Source organism: Malus domestica, chromosome 10 (genome assembly GCF_042453785.1).
Source record: "Malus domestica chromosome 10, GDT2T_hap1".
Taxonomy (NCBI): domain Eukaryota; kingdom Viridiplantae; phylum Streptophyta; class Magnoliopsida; order Rosales; family Rosaceae; genus Malus; species Malus domestica.
Window position 1 is genome coordinate 32741181 of NC_091670.1, and position 17330 is coordinate 32758510.

Below are 17330 nucleotides of genomic sequence, written 5' to 3' on the forward strand. Positions count from 1 at the left end.
TTTCCTTTAAAGTTGATGCAGTCTTGTTTACTAACCAATTTAATTCACATAAGCAAGACAATACATATAGCTAAAATTAGCTAGTTTGTCAAACAACATATTTACGTGCGTGAAACATGCGTACCTCCAATCTTAAGAAACCTTACCCAAAGTTGTGTGCGTGTATGTTTCAGTGGTACAAGTGGTCCTTCTGTCTTGTTCTACATCTATTTTGTTGATTGGTTATCTTCTTAAAAGTTTTGTCGGCCACTTGAACTTTAAAGTTTAAATGACTTCAGACCTAATAATTTGCTTTAGATTTAGGGCTTCTCACTCAGTTACAACCAACAAAGAACAAAGGTTAGGCAGATAATACTTTTCTATAGTCATTCATGGGTAGCTGCAGAACTTGCTTGCTCATATTTTCAAGCTTAGTGGTGTGGACTTATTATTATACTGCTGCAAGTGCACAGGTGACACACAAACCAGGTGACACACTCAAACCAGGTGAGTCTCTCAACTCCACAACTTGGTTATGTTCTGCAATGGGAACCTTCTGCTTAGGTTTCTGTGTATATGACAAATCGAATTCCAGCCAGTTGTGCATATGGGCACGTGATACTAGTAACACAGGGTGGATTGCTAGCCGAGACAAACCTGTTTTATACCCAACAGGAGTTCTTACCTTGGACAAGAACAAAACATTGAAAATTATGGACCAAGGCAGGACACGGTTGGAGCTTTACTCTGCTAGTAGAGAAACTGCAAATACTAACACTAGTACTGTGGTGGCTACTCTACTGGATTCTGGCAATTTTATCCTACAAGAAGTGAACACTATCCATGGATCGAAAAATCGGATTTTGTGGCAAAGTTTTGATCATCCAACAGATACCCTTTATCCAGGCATGATGTTAGGTGTTAACCATAGAAACGGGCACATGTTGTCACTTACTTCATGGTCAAGCGACTACAACCCAAAGCCGGAGCCTTTCACTCTTGAATGGGACTACAAAACGCAAGAATTGCAGATTAAGCGACGCGGAGTGGTTTACTGGACTAGTGGAGCCCTCACAAATAAGAGATTTAAGCTGCTGAGGAGGAGGTATAATTTTAGCATTGTTTCGAACAAAAACGAAGACTACTTCTTTTACTACTCTCTAAGCCAGACTTCTGCATCAGAATGGTATTTAACCTCAAGTGGACTGCTATTTGACTATGGAGGAGTTGATATTGCAAGAGCAGATAACTGTTATGGCTATAACACAGATGGAGGGTGCCAGAGATGGGCGGAGAAGCCAACTTGCAGACATGTTGGTGACATATTTGAGCTAAAAACTGGTTTCTTTAAACCAACCACCACAAATTCCACCCCAGATTCAACCTTCCCTAGTGATTCTAATGAAAGTCTAAGTATTAGTGATTGTAAAGATTCTTGTTGGAAAAATTGCGAGTGCCTCGGATACACCTTTCTAAATGCAGATGATGAGTCTGGATGTCAATATTATACCGGAATAAACTGGGAGTTCATACAAGACTTCACCGGTGATAGTACACAAAATTTCAATATGTTGAAAACAAAGTCACCTCACAGTAATGGTAAATTTCTATATGTCTCTATATCATACCTTCCTCACACACACAAACGCACACTAGTATATGCAATTAAATGGAAAGTACATTTACTCATCAATGCAGGTACAAAAAAGCGGATATTTATTGGCACTGGTATCACAGTTGCTACTCTACTACTAATGGTCCCCTGCATCGCCTGCTATGTAGTACGAAGAAGAAAATTTGCACTTTCAGGTACACAAACTTATTCACGTCAATGAAATTTTTTGTCATGAATGTAAAATTAATTTTCTATCTTAATTTAAATAGGCGAGAAAGAGACAAATATCATTGAGGATGAATTGCTTGACTTAATGAGATCTGATCGGCCTACTGATGCCAATGCACGTCAAAATGATGGAAATATGAGACATGATTTAAGTGTCTTTAGTTATGCATCTGTAATGGCTGCCACATGTAATTTCTCACAAGAAAACAAGCTCGGACAAGGGGGATTTGGTCCGGTTTATAAGGTAAGGTTTTAAATCATAAAGTGTTATTTCGTCCACTGATGCACAAACTTAAAGCTGATCAGGTGAGTTGTTGTGCATCATTAATTCAGGGAAAATTGGTGACAGGACAAGAAGTAGCAGTTAAGAGGCTTTCAAAGTGTTCAGGGCAAGGAACGTTGGAGTTTAAGAATGAATTGATACTCATATATGAACTCCAACATAAAAACCTTGTCAAACTTTTTGGATTTTGCATTCATGGTGAAGAGAGGATGCTTATATACGAGTATATGCCAAACAAAAGTTTGGACTACTTTTTATTCGGTTGGTAACACTCCCTTTAATCCTACTGCTTGATTTAATTTTGTTTTGGGTTTATGTGATATATCAAAAATACACAGATAATTATCAATCTACTAATTCTTCAATATACTGAGCAGATTCAACAAGAGTCACGCTACTTGATTGGAAGAAGCGTTTCAGTATAATTGAAGGAATTGCTCAAGGATTGCTTTACTTGCACAAGTACTCAAGAGTTACTGTAATTCATAGAGATTTAAAAGCAAGTAACATACTACTTGATGAAAATATGAACCCCAAAATATCTGATTTTGGTATGGCAAGGATTTTCAAGCATAATGAACTAGAAGCAAATACTAATAGGGTTGTCGGAACATAGTAAGTAAACAATAAATTGGTCTTTCATTTCTTTCAGTTTGCTATATTATATAACATGGATTATTTATGTATGCAGAAGTACTAAAACAAGTTTTTTTTTTCTATTTGGTAATAGTGGTTACATGTCTCCCGAGTACGCCATGGAGGGCCTCTTTTCCATAAAATCTGATGTTTATAGTTTTGGAGTGTTAATGCTTGAAATTGTAAGCGGCAGGAGAAACAATAGCTTCTACAATGCTGATCGCCTGCTTAATATAGTAGGATATGTATGTCATTCCAATCTTAATTGCGACAAAAAAAATTTGTTCGTGGTTTTAGGTGTGTTTCTAATTAAATACAATCCTGCATGTTTCAGGCATGGGAATTATGGAAGGAAGGCACAGTTCTAGAATTAATGGATCCAGCATTAGGCGATTCATGTATCAAAGATCAATTGTTAAGATGCGTTCATGTTGGTCTACTATGCGTGGAAGAAAATGCAGCTGATCGGCCTACCATGTCAGATGTCGTATCTATGTTGACAAATCAAAGCTCACCGTTGCCATTGCCTGCAAAGGCAGCATTTTTTACAGGAAGAAATGTGGTTGAAAATGGTTCGGGTGGAAAAAAATCAGAATTTTTTTCATCAAATGAGATATCTGATTACACTGCTGTGCCGCGATGAATTTACATCCTACTATGTTTACGGTTTGCCTGAATTTTTGCTTGCTTTTATATGTATGATGGAAGTACTCTAGTTGGAAAATTACTTTTTCCTCACAAACTAATGTACCTGTGGAAATATCAACTATAATAGCTGTTGGCATTATGTGCTCTCTGTTCTCTGCTGTAAAACGTTCAGTTATATATAAGAGCAAATGGATGAAGCAAGATGAATGATACTTTCATGTGTTAGAATCTACCTGATCAAGTTATGCAGCAGTGGTAGCAGTTCCAGTTCATATAATTACTGTTGATGTGCCTATGAGGAAACAGCTTAGTGAGTTAGCCGCCTTCTTCCTCAGGCACAAGGTCTTAAATCAAAACGTATTTTCCAGATCATGTGGTACACCTATGGAAGCAAGTGTACTGAGGAACACCAGGCATGTTAGTACTATACCTTCATCTTCCTACTATATCGGAGTCGGACATGCCATTTGGCTGAAAGAAGGCAGGGTTTTCTCTTTCTCCCTACTAATATTATTGTGAACACGAAAATTTCCTGAAAGGAAAGAGACAAGAACAACGTGCACAAACAAATATTTGTATTTGATGATTTTGGGTTACAATCTCTCTCTATTTTGATCTTCTAATTCGATCTCCATAAGGTGTTGATTTGTGGATGTTTCGTTGATCCAAGGGCCGTCGAGGCTTGATTTTGGATGAACTGTTGGAAGTTTCTTCAAGGGTTGTGGGCTTGATCTTCGAAGGTGGATTTGAGCGAATCTTCAAGGAGCCGTTGGGGCTTGATCTTGCGGATGAGTGTTTCTTCAAGGGCCGTTGAGGCTTGATCTTGAATAACGGTGATGAGCGGATCTTCAAGGGCTTTTGGGCTTGATCTTGAAGAACAGTGATGAACGGATCTTCAAGGGCTTTTGGGCTTGATCTTGAAGAACGGTGGCTTGTTGATCCAAGGGCCGTCGGGGCTTGATCTTGGAAGAACGATGAACGATGAACGAAGAACAAAGAACACTTTATTCAAGGGCCGTCGGGGCTTGATCTTGAATTGGTGGATGATTGTTGATCCAAAGGGCCGTTGGGGCTTGATCTTGGAAGAACGATGAACGAAGAACGAAGAAAACTTTCTTCAAGGGCCGTCGGGGCTTGATCTTGAAAGAACAGTTGTGTGGATTTATTGATGTTGTTGATCCAAAGGGCCGTTGGGGCTTGATCTTAGGATGAACAGTTGTGTGGATTTGTTGATGTTGTTGATCCAAAGGGCCGTTGGGGCTTGATCTTAGGATGAACAGTTATGTGGATTTGGTGATATTGTTGATCCAAAAGGGTCGTCGGGGCTTGATCTTTTGATGAACAGTTGTGTGGATTTGTTGATGTTCTTGATCCAAAGGGCCGTTGGGGCTTGATCTTAGGATGAACAATTGTGTGGATTTGTTGATGTTGTTGATCCAAAGGGCCGTTGGGGCTTGATCTTAGGATGAACAGTTATGTGGATTTATTGATGTTGTTGATCCAAAGGGCCGTTGGGGCTTGATCTTAGGATGAACAGTTGTGTGGATTTGTTGAACACTTTCTTCAAGGGCCGTCGAGGCTTGATCTTGAATTGGTGGAAGTTCTTCAAGGGCCGTTAAGGCTTGATCTTGAAGGAGGATTTGACGAAGAACGAAGAGGGCTTTCTTGATCCTTCGGGATTTGCTGGAATTTGGGAGGTTGGATGCTTGAAAGCTTTAGAGTTTCAAAGCTTCAAGGATTTTGGATGTGTGCGGAGTATTCTCTTCCATTTTGGGAGTAGAGAAATGTATTTGTGAATTGGTTCATGATACCTTGATGTAGAAGCCTATTTATAGGCTTTGAGAATGAATCACCACCACAAAATATTTTTTTCTTTTCCAAGCACCATTGCCTAATTTCCCACTTAATACAATTTTAAACTTGAAGTGGTAATTTTATGGCCTAATTTTCCACTCAATATCATTTTAAACTTGATATGTGCATGCTTTGTCATTGCCCAAAATGAGAAGAAAACCTTGTTTTGATCTTCAATGGATTGAAATGTGCTTGCCTTGTCATTGCCCAAAATGAGAAGAAAAACTTGTGTAATCCTCCAAGGGTATTTCTTTTTATTTTGTTGAGTCACACACCATGTGTACAATTTGTATGACACGTGGCATATGCCATGTATGCCTTGACACGTCAAAATTTTAATGCGTTGGTGAACATTTATTTCACCGCAATTTCGATGTCTACAAATGCCCCCACTTCAAGGTGTGTCGTATACATGTGCTTGTCACGTGTAGGAGATGCGTTTTGAAGTCCCTTACTGTAAATGTCAATCCAAGGGCTATCGAGGCTTGATCTTGAATTGGGCTGGAGATTTCTTCAAGGGCCGTTGAGGCTTGTTCTTGGACTTTGTTTGAAATTTCTTCAATGGCCGTCGAGGCTTGATCTTGAAGGTTGAAATTGGACCACAAGGAGTTTTATGTGGTAGATGATCTTTGGCTTTGGTAGTGGATGAATCGGCACGTATTTGTTTTTGCGTTTTGTTGACTTTCCACAGCTTTGATCTTGAACTGGGTTGGAGGATTTTTTGGATTCCTCCAATTGTTGATTTTCTACAACTTATTCTTGAACTGGATTTGATTCAAATATGGTGGACGCTTGATCTTGAATCGGACTTGTGATTTCCTCAAGGGCCGTCGAGGCTTGATCTTGAATTTGGCATGAAACTTCTTCAAGGGCTGTTGAGGCTTGATTCTTGAAGGTTGACTCGAACACATGGCAAGCAGGCACAAGGTGAAGGTGACGACTTGTTGCTTTGTTCAATCTTTCTAATTCACACCTGAGCAGTTTGGTCAATGGTATGATCTTCAAGATTGATGGGCTCTTCTTCCAGTTGGTGACTTGATCTTTAAGGATTTGATTCAAGGGTGGTGAAACGACACATGCAGCCCACAACGCCTAGCAAGTCGACCCAAGAATTTGAGGGTCAAAACGAGTCCTCCACCCAGAGTGCTTGCAAACCTGATGATATGAGATACTTTTGATTTTGAAGAAGTAGCGGATGAATCGGCACGTGCTTTGTTGTGCTTGTCTCCACATGCTTCAATGTATCATTTTCCCTTGTCTTATCTATTCTTCTAGCAGAATGTAACATCTTCTCGAGTTCTTCAGCTCAGACTCCTTCTGCTGAGTTGACTGTGCAGGCTGCATTATTCTCTGCTTGTTTCTTTAGGCAGATGTGGCAGTTTCTTGAGTTCCTCAGCTCGAACTCCTTCTGCTGAGCTGACTGTGAAGACTGCATTCTTCTCTGCTTGTTTCTTCTGCATGTTGTCTCCACATGCTGCAAGGTATCATTTTCACTTGCCTTATCTGTTCTCCAGGCAAATGTGGCATCCGAGTTTGAGTGGAGGTTCCGGCATATTGTTTTCTTTATCCTTGTCTTTGTAGGTAAGAACAAGGACAAAGGAAAGGACAGGGAGAACGCATGATATGAGATACTCTTGCTTTCTACCCTGGTGATATGAAATACTTTTGCTTTGGTGTCATTTGTTTGCAGAGGTACCCCAAGGAATAAGAAACACTGAGTGACTCGAGAGGCTTCGTTGGGAAGGTATTCTCGGAGATGAAGAAAGGTTCTCGGAGATGAAGAAAGGTTATGTATGTCTGCCTTGCTATGGAGGGTGAAGGTGGACAGTTATAGGAAATTCTTTAGTACCTGTAGAGGTACTATTCTTTTACTCGTGTCGGCAACCAATGCGTGATTGATCAGTATGGCTTCACGTGCTTTCTTCTTTATCAGAAATCTTCGACAAATTGTCCGTAATTTTCGTCAAGCTGAGTGTGCATGTGACAGGTGTTGACGAGGCTGAAAAAGACTAGCGCCTCTTCGATATCTGGGATCGTCGCTTCAACAAATTGCCCGTGATTTCCGCAAAGTTGAGTTTGCGCGTGACGGGTGCTGACGAAGCTGAAAAAGACTGGCGCCTTTTCGATATCTGGGATTGGCGTTTTAACAAATTGCCCGTGATTTCCGCAAAGCTGAGTTTGCGCGTGACGGGTGCTAACGCGTCTGGAAGAGCAAGATGCTTCTCCGATTTCTGAGCTTACCTCTTTGATTTTTGAATTGGCCTCTTCGAATTCTGAGCTCGCCTCTTCCATCTTTGAAATCCCGTCGAGTGTTGATCTTTATAGAGGCACGCAGTTTGTTTCAAAGCACACTTGAACTTTCGCTTGTAGAAACTCCCTTCTTGCACTTCTAAGATCTTGATTTGTCCGACCTCTTCTTTCTTCAACACCTTTGAAAATGTCTGGACCCTCCGACCGTCGTTTTGATTTGAACCTTGGTGAAGAGGTAGTCCCGTCTTCTCCAGATAACATATGGCGCCCATCCTTCATATCCCCTATGGGTCCTCTTACCGTTGGGGATTCGATGGTGAAGAATGATATAACCGCTGCGGTGGTGGCCCGAAACCTTGTCACTCCCAAAGATAACAGACTACTTTCCAAACGGTCTGATGAGTTGGCTGTTAAGGATTCTCTGGCTCTCAGTGTGCAGTGTGCAGGTTCTGTGTCTAATATGGGCCAACGCCTATTTGCTCGAACCCGTCAAGTTGAATCATTGGCGGCTGAAGTGATGAGTCTCAAACAGGAGATTAGAGGGCTCAAGCAGGAGAATAAACAGTTGCATAAGCTCGCACATAGCTATGCGACAAACATGAAGAGGAAGATTAACCAGATGCAGGAATCTGATGGTCAGATTTTACTTGATCATAAGAGGTTTGTGGGTTTGTTCCAGCAGCATTTGCCTTCGTCTTCTGGGGCTGTATCGCGTAATGAAGCTCCAAATGATCAACCTTTGGCTCCTCTTCTTCTTGGAGTTCCGCCGAGTGGTGTGGCTTCAAACAGTCAACCTCCAGCGCCTCTCATTTCTGGAGCTCTGCCGAGTGGTGAGGCGGCACCTGATCGTCCTTGAAGATCCCCTCTTGTAAATTTGATTTGTTTTTTTTTTAAAGTATGTATAATGCAAATTTATGTAAAATTTCCAGAAAAAATAAATAAAAACGGACTTTATTTCTCTCAATGCATTTGTTTTGTTTTGTTTTTTTTTTTTGTTTTTTTTTTTTTGTTTTTTTTGTAAATACATAATAACATATGTATTTATTTATTTATTCTTTTGTAATAAAATTGACTTTCTTTAATAAAACTTTTATATTTTTTTTTTATTTTGATATGACTGAACTCGAAATTGAATGTTCGAGCCGCCTACGTACCTTTCCAAAGAAGAGATCAAGCCATAACGTAGTTCAAATGAGTGATGAATTTAACAGTGATTTTGATGATGATTTTGCCGTACACAGTTTATGCTCTTGCGGGCCAGGAGCTTTGGTGTTGCCTTTTATGCTCGTGCAAACCAAGAGCGTTGATGTCGCCTTTTATGCTCGTACGGGTCAGGAGCGTTGATGTTGCCTTTTATGCTCGTGCAGACCAGGAGCTTTGTGCCATGCAGTTTAGACTCGTGCGGGCAAGGAGCTTTGGTTCGTGCAGTTTAGGCTCGTGCGAACAAGGAGCATTGGTTCGTGCAGTTTAGGCTCGTGCGAACAAGGAGCATTGGTGTTGCCTTTTATGCTCGTGCAAACCAGGAGCTTTGTGCCATGCAGTTTAGACTCGTGCGGGCGAGGAGAATTTGTGAATTTTGTCAAGCAATTTTGGAGAGGCGTTCCTCACAATCTTCATAGCAAGGAGCCTTGACCGAGTGATTGAAGAAGTCTTTGGAAAAGAAATCGCGCATCGTGATGGGGATGGACGATCTATGTGTTGAAATTTCATCATCTTCAACACGTTCACGTTGCTTTGAAGGTTGACAAGAGCTGCTTTGCCCCCTTTCCGATTGGCGGACTTGTGGATGAGATGTATGCTTCTTGTGCAATTTCTTAGGAGTGACTTGAGTCCATCCTTCAACTTTGCTTGTCTTAGAGGATGCCCCCTGAGGTTGAGGTAAAAATTTTGAGTCAAAAGAGCCAGAAGTGATGGTGGTATAGTTTGACTTCACCACATCGTCAAAATCTAGCTCGATGATTCCTTTCTGAGCCAGCTTCATGATGAGATCTTTCAGCACGAAGCACTTTTCTGTCGGATGACTGATGAAGCGGTGGAATTTACAGTACCTTGGACTGTCGGTGCGATTCATCTCTTCTGGCCGTCTGCACTCAGGCAAGCCGATCACCTTCTTTTCCAGCAAGTCTTCTAACATGGCAACCACATCAGAGTCGGGGAATGGATAAGTTTTCTCCTCAAGCTCCTTCAAAATGCGTCTACTCATCTCTTGATCACGCAAAGCTTCAGCTTGAATTGCCTTGCCTCGTGTAGGGATTTTGACGGGAGATGTGTTGACTGTCATTGCTTCCTTGGTGGATTTCCACGTAGAATCTCCACCTTTGTCTCAAGAATTTTGTCGTTCTTGTAGTCGGCGATCGGTTCCTTCTTCCCATGATGGGCGATGCTCAACTCCATATCATGGGCGCGGGTGGCTAATTCCTCGAAGGTCCGTGGTTTAATGCCTTGAAGGATGTATTGCAAACCCCATTGCATGCCTTGGATGCACATCTCGATTGAAGAGGTTTCCGATAGCCTGTCTTTACAGTCGAGGCTTAGAGTGCGCCATCTGTTGATGTAGTCAATGACTGGCTCGTCCTTCCACTGCTTTGTGCTCATTAGCTCTAGCATGCTCACAGTGCGGCGGGTGCTGTAGAAACGGTTGAGGAATTCCCTTTCCAACTGTTCCCAGCTGTTGATGAACTCAGGCTCTAGGTCCGTGTACCACTCAAAGGCGTTTCCTTTCACCGAGCACACAAACTGCTTGGCGAGGTAGTCTCCCTCCGTCCCCACGTTGTTGCAAGTTTCGACGAAATGTGCAACGTGCTGCTTTGGGTTTCCTTTTCCATCAAACTGCATGAACTTTGGTGGTTGATATCCCCTCGACATCTTTAGGGCATCAATCTTTTTTGAATAAGGCTTTGAGTACAACCTGGAGGTATTTGAGCTCCCTTCGTACTGTGCCTTGACGGTGCTGGCAATCATCTCTTGCAACTGCTGGATAGAAAGAGATCTCATGAGTGCCGCTTCTTGGTCTGGCTCCGGCTTCACATCGATTCTCTCCACCATAGGCTCATCTTCTGGGTTAGGGTTTTAGCCGTCCTGTGGCTCCAGTCAGCTAACGAGTGCAGCGATTTGCAAGTCTTTTTCTTCCACAATCTGTGTTAGCCTTGCAATTGCTTCATTAATTTGAGCCAGTTGTTCTTCAATAGAGGTAACGCCGATAGTCATGACTTGTGCGACCAATAGACGTGACTTTCCTTTAGACATCCAGGATGCTGATGAAGAACGTCGTTGGCTGCTTTGGGATGTCATCTTGTGTGCCTCAGCATCATGCTTTGGTGCCCCCAGCGAGGTCAGGTTGATGACAGACTCACACCTTTGATGCTCCCCTTTTTAGCGGCACCAATTTTGAAGTGGCATTTTGAGGAGCAGTTGTGGCGCCAATGGATTGTCCGTTTGCGGCAGAAGTGCTTAGGATCCTTCCCTCAGTGGTTGCGAGAACGGCTTGTCCCTTGCTTGATGCCATTGACTTTGAGGTGTGTTTGGATTCCTTGAACGGAGAAAGAGATGAGAGGTAGAGATGGTCCCACCGGGCGTGCCAATTTGTGAACACGGAAAATTCCTGAAACGAAAGAGACAAGAACAACGTGCACAAAATAATATTATGTATTTGATGATTTTGGGTTACAATCTCTCTCTATTTTGATCTTCTGATTCGATCTCCGTAAGGTGTTGATTTGTGGATGTTTCGTTGATCCAAGGGCCGTCGAGGCTTGATTTTGGATGAACTGTTGGAAGTTTCTTCAAGGGCCGTGGGCTTGATCTTCGAAGGTGGATTTGAGCGAATCTTCAAGGAGCCGTTGGGGCTTGATCTTGCGGATGAGTGTTTCTTCAAGGGCCGTTGAGGCTTGATCTTGAATAACGGTGATGAGCGGATCTTCAAGGGCTTTTGGGCTTGATCTTGAAGAACAGTGATGAACGGATCTTCAAGGGCTTTTGGGCTTGATCTTGAAGAACGGTGGCTTGTTGATCCAAGGGTCGTCGGGGCTTGATCTTGGAAGAACGATGAACGAAGAACGAAGAACACTTTATTCAAGGGCCGTCGGGGCTTGATCTTGAATTGGTGGATGATTGTTGATCCAAAGGGCCGTTGGGGCTTGATCTTGGAAGAACGATGAACGAAGAACGAAGAACACTTTCTTCAAGGGCCGTCGGGGCTTGATCTTGAAAGAACAGTTGTGTGGATTTATTGATGTTGTTGATCCAAAGGGCCGTTGGGGCTTGATCTTAGGATGAACAGTTGTGTGGATTTGTTGATGTTGTTGATCCAAAGGGCCGTTGGGGCTTGATCTTTTGATGAACAGTTATGTGGATTTGGTGATGTTGTTGATCCAAAAGGGTCGTCGGGGCTTGATCTTTTGATGAACAGTTGTGTGGATTTGTTGATGTTCTTGATCCAAAGGGCCGTTGGGGCTTGATCTTAGGATGAACAATTGTGTGGATTTGTTGATGTTGTTGATCCAAAGGGCCGTTGGGGCTTGATCTTAGGATGAACAGTTATGTGGATTTATTGATGTTGTTGATCCAAAGGGCCGTTGGGGCTTGATCTTAGGATGAACAGTTGTGTGGATTTGTTGAACACTTTCTTCAAGGGCCGTCGAGGCTTGATCTTGAATTGGTGGAAGTTCTTCAAGGGCCGTTAGGGCTTGATCTTGAAGGAGGATTTGACGAAGAACGAAGAGGGCTTTCTTGATCCTTCGGGATTTGCTGGAATTTGGGAGGTTGGATGCTTGAAAGCTTTAGAGTTTCAAAGCTTCAAGGATTTTGGATGTGTGGGGAGTATTCTCTTCCATTTTGGGAGTAGAGAAATGTATTTGTGAATTGGTTCATGATACCTTGATGTAGAAGCCTATTTATAGGCTTTGAGAATGAATCACCACCACAAAATATTTTTTTCTTTTCCAAGCACCATTGCCTAATTTCCCACTTAATACAATTTTAAACTTGAAGTGGTAATTTTATGGCCTAATTTTCCACTCAATATCATTTTAAACTTGATATGTGCACGCTTTGTCATTGCCCAAAATGAGAAGAAAACCTTGTTTTGATCTTCAATGGATTGAAATATGCTTGCCTTGTCATTGCCCAAAATGAGAAGAAAAACTTATGTAATCCTCCAAGGGTATTTCTTTTTATTTTGTTGAGTCACACACCATGTGTACAATTTGTATGACACGTGGCATATGCCATGTATGCCTTGACACGTCAAAATTTTAATGCGTTGGTGAACATTTATTTCACCGCAATTTCGATGTCTACAATTATGACTCTTACTTCTAGGTCTCTCCTTCCTCCTACAGTGTTTCATTTCCACTTATTATATTCAATTTATTTATTTTTATTTTTTTTTTGAGAAACCTTGATGATACGAGAGATTTTATTGATAACGAGAAAATAAGTTACACCTAGTTAGAGGGATATAAACTTTATCTCTCATAAAACAGAGACAACAAAAAAGAATATACGAAAAAGAAGGGGGACATAAACCTTTCCCTTCCCTTCTAAAAAAAAAAAAAAAAAACAAGGATGATACAAAGAAAAGGGCCGGATCCTTTTCCTAGGGATCTCGGGATCTCACCCGTTCATCGTATATCGTACGATTAGTTGTCGTTAGGTATTATTCATATTTAATTTTAAATTTTAAATTTTGAAATGATTTCTGACCGCATGATGTACGATGAATGGATGAGATCACAGGATCCCTAGGAAAAGGATCATCGCCAGATCCTTTTCCAGAAAAGGGGAGAACATGAAACCTAACCCTTCTAAAACCAAACCTAAAGGTCTAAACCTGAAAAACAAGTTGAACATCACCATAAAGTTAGGGAAAAAAAAGCAAGTGAAACAAACTTGGATGCCGAGATGCACATTAATTTGTGAAGCGGTAGTTAGGCAAGCCAACATAGTCTGAAAACAAAACAGTATGAGCCGCTGGCAGAGGAAAATCATGTCATAATAAAGATGGAGAAAACTAGCCCAAATTAGCAAAATTGTCCGCAACAAGATTTCCTTAGTAATATATGTGAGATGCGTAGAAAGTCATTTTCCAAATGCAATCTAAACATATAGACCATTGCGTACGAAGATGCTAAGAAGGATCAAAATTAGACAGTCGAAGAGCATAAATAACACTAAAACTGTCACTTTCCAACCAAAGACAATGTCAACCCTGTTGATATGCAAACTCTACACCAATAATAATTAGTGATAATTCTACAAAAAAAAAATTGCGATGACTAATCCATTCACAGAAACCTCCAAGAAAATGCTGATAATTGCCGATAATTCTGATATTCGATTCAACCACTTATCTTCTTGTAAAAAATGTTGGCCTTGTTGGTACAGGTAATGGCATACTTTCAATTGGCAACATAGATATGACATCGGACGTGGTGGGCCGATCAGTTGCATCTTCTTCCATGCATAGCAGACCAACATTGATGCATCTTATGAACTGATCTGAAGTACATGAATTGTCTTGCATTGGATCAATTAATTTTAAAGAGGAAACATTTTAATCATTTAGGATATCAGATTCTCTAAATCTCACTTCAAAGAGGAACATTTTAATCATACAAAGATTTTATTTGACATACGTATCCTACTATATTGAGCATGCGGTCGGAATTGTAGAATCTATTATTTTTCCTTCCAGATATAATCTCAAGCATTAAACTCCGAAGCTACATATGTCAGATTTTGTAGATCTGTTTCCCCCATGGTATACTCAGGGGACATGTAGTCTCTGCAAATATAGAAGAAGGCACGATTTAGTTTATACATACATAAATGCATGATTAGTGACCAAAAGTGAATGATGAGATAAGAATGCACTTCTTATTTATAACTTACTATGTCCCATCTATCCTATTTGTGCTTCCTTCGAGTTCATAATGCGTGAAAATCCTTACCATACCAAAGTCAGAAATTATGAGGTTCATATTTCCATCTTACTAGTTTTAAGATCTCTATGAATAACCTTCAATCTTGAATATTTGTGTAAAGCAATACCAGAGCATTTCCGGCAATTATATTGAAACGCTTCTTCCAATCTAGTATACTGCTTCTCTCTGAATCTGAACAATACATAGAGAGAGTAAGATAATGCATTTTTCAATATCAGATTACAGTGATAGCATCAATTCCCAAACAAATAAAACGCAGTTTAGACTTCTGTTTGGCATACTAGCTTCTAATGTACACCATGAATGCAAAGCCCCAAAAGTTGAACAAGGTTCGTATGTTGAAGTTCAGATATGAGTTTCACTTCATTCTTAAACTCCAATGTTCCTTGCACCAAACATTTTTGTCATCCACCACTTTGTTAGTGAATTGTTGTAGGTGAATAGTTGGTGACCTTGTAATCCACCACTTTGCTAGTGATTTGTTGTAAGTGAATTATTGGTGGTTTTGTCATCAACCGCTTGTTTCTTCTTCTCCTTTCAACGTGTGGGCATCCATATTATTACAACAATTGGAGAAATTTTTCATTGTGACTAGGTGTTTTTATGTAAGTGGTGAGAAATTTTATTTTTTAAATTGTTAACTTTTTAACACACATATCCTACCAATTATATAGTGATACGTGGTGTATCACTCCGTGTTGCAATCACACTAAATAATCTCTCCAACAATTGACGATTTTTTTTTTCCAATGGTTTCATTTTGTCAAACATATTTTTCTATTGATCTCGGTAGTCGCGTGCACCTAGTTTTCTCTTTTTTTTTTCTATCCTTTTCTTTTCCATTTATTTACTTTACCAAGAAATGAATGAAAATTCTCGTCAACGTTATCCTTTTTTGAGCTAAGAAACTTGATCTGTCTACATTAAAAAACAGAGAAAGAGAGGGCTAGGATGCTAGAAGGAACGGATAAAAACTGGAGGAATAAGGAAACAAGAACAGAAAAGAGAAAAAAGAGGGGGAAAGAAAGAAGGGAGAACAGCCAAAAGAGAAATAGGGGGAGAGAGACGGGTCACCTGTACAGAGCCCTATATTGACAGACAGCTCGTGAGTTAATCCTGTGCCCCTAACTCCCCTTTTCTTATCCTCCATTTGAGTTGCGAGAAAATCCGGGAAAATTGAACACCATGTTTGAATTTGGTTGCTACTGGTGAATATATTCCTCATGATCACATTTGTGTATCTTTTTCTACTTTTAAGGTTAAACTAATATAAACTGCAGAGTTGTTTTTGAATCAGCTAGCTCACGCTGCATGGCAACAAATTAGGACCACAGCGTTTCCTTTTTCTTAATGTGTAGGAATTGGAATTGGCACTTTGTGATGAAATATGTAAGTTGTTTCACCCTTCGAGTTTCGAAGGCAGGACTTGATGGAATTCAAAACGGCAACGGCTAGCTTTTAGTTTAATTTGTAACGGCTACTTTGTTTTTTTTTTTTTTCTTGTAACGGCTACTCTCTGATAAGGCTAGCAGGTAAAGGCTTAGTCATGTAGGGTACGTGTAAGGCTTAGATTAGAACAGATAAAAGGCTAGGATTGCTTAATGCAACTGTAGCCTTGACTACCCTTGTACTTCTGCTTATATGCAGAGAAGAATGTTGGAGAATGATGATGAATGAAATGCAGTAGAGCAGCAACGTTTCGCTTACTGAAATTCCTGACTAAAAATCCATTTTCCTTTATTTATTTTTTTCATCACAAATCACCACAAACATCATAATCAAAACTCTAACAATTTGTTTGTTGCAGGCATGGGAATTATGGAAGGAAGGCACAGTTCTAGAATTAATGGATCCAACATTAGGCGATTCATGTATCAAAGATCAATTGTTAAGATGCGTTCACGTTACTCTGCTATGCGTGGAAGAAACTGCAGCTGATCGGCCTACCATGTTCGTATCTATGTTGACAAATCAAAGCACACCATTGCCATTACCTGGAAAGCCAGCATTTTTTACAGGAAGAAATGTGGTTGAAGCTGGTCTGAGTGGAAAAAAATCAGAAATTTTTTCCACAAATGAGTTGTCCAATTCCACTGATGTCCCACGATGAATTAACATAGTATTATGTTTACGGTTTTGAAAGGAATCAGATATTGAACCTTTGGCGAGATTCTTCCCCACACCCGTTCAGTAATCTACTTCAGTTGCCTGTATTTTTACTTGCTTTTATTTGTATGGTGGAACTCATTTAGTTGGAAAATTACTTTTTCCAGACTCTAATTTACCTGTGGTAAGATCAATTATAATGGCTGTTGGCATTGTGTGCTCTCTGTTCTCTGCTGTAAGCCTGTAAAACGTTCATTTATATATAATAACAAATAGATTAAGCAAGATGAACGATACTAATGTTATGTGTTTAAAGAATCTACCTGATCAGGGTACGCAGCAGTGGTAGTAGTGCCAATTCATACGATCCTCTTACAATTTTATAAAAATAATTTCATGTCCACACAACTCAAACCCTTTAACCATACAAGGTCATACATTCCTTTTTCCTAAAGCCAGCAAGGGACAGTAGTTAATTAAGGACCTTTTGGCATATATATAGATTTACCATAAATACTGACATGGGTTGAAATATCAAGTGAAATATCGATGATATGACAGAAAAAAGAAATTATACGAGTGCATAAACTGAAAGGAGAAATTATATTATAAAAACGTAACAAACTTTTACAAGGAACACAAAGTTACATTGAAAATAAAACATCAGATAATTACGGTTGATGTGCCTCTGAGGAAACAGCTTAGTGAGTTAGCCACCTTCTTCCTCAGGCCCAAGGTCTCAAATCAAAATTTATTTTCCAGATCAAGTATCTTTACACCTATGGAA

General features: G+C 40.3%; 1 protein-coding gene across 6 annotated transcripts; it reads left to right on the plus strand.

The window, feature by feature from the left end:
• Positions 1-295: 295 nt before the first annotated feature.
• On the plus strand, positions 296-16767 carry LOC103445907 (G-type lectin S-receptor-like serine/threonine-protein kinase CES101). 6 transcript variants are annotated; one of them, XM_070807133.1, is made up of 7 exons: positions 296-1578; positions 1657-1788; positions 1864-2066; positions 2156-2366; positions 2483-2720; positions 2836-2986; positions 16245-16767. In XM_070807133.1, exons 1-7 carry the CDS (start codon positions 372-374, stop codon positions 16545-16547), a joined length of 2445 nt encoding a protein of 814 aa, XP_070663234.1. In that variant the 5' UTR covers positions 296-371; the 3' UTR covers positions 16548-16767. The 6 variants fall into 6 exon arrangements, with proteins under 6 accessions (XP_070663234.1, XP_028965889.1, XP_028965892.1 ...); XM_029110056.2 differs by lacking the exon at positions 16245-16767 and adding an exon at positions 3076-3601 and having other exon boundaries at positions 1678-1788; XM_070807135.1 differs by lacking the exon at positions 16245-16767 and adding an exon at positions 3076-3601 and having other exon boundaries at positions 297-1578; positions 2836-2923.
• The last annotated feature ends 563 nt before the right edge of the window (positions 16768-17330 follow it).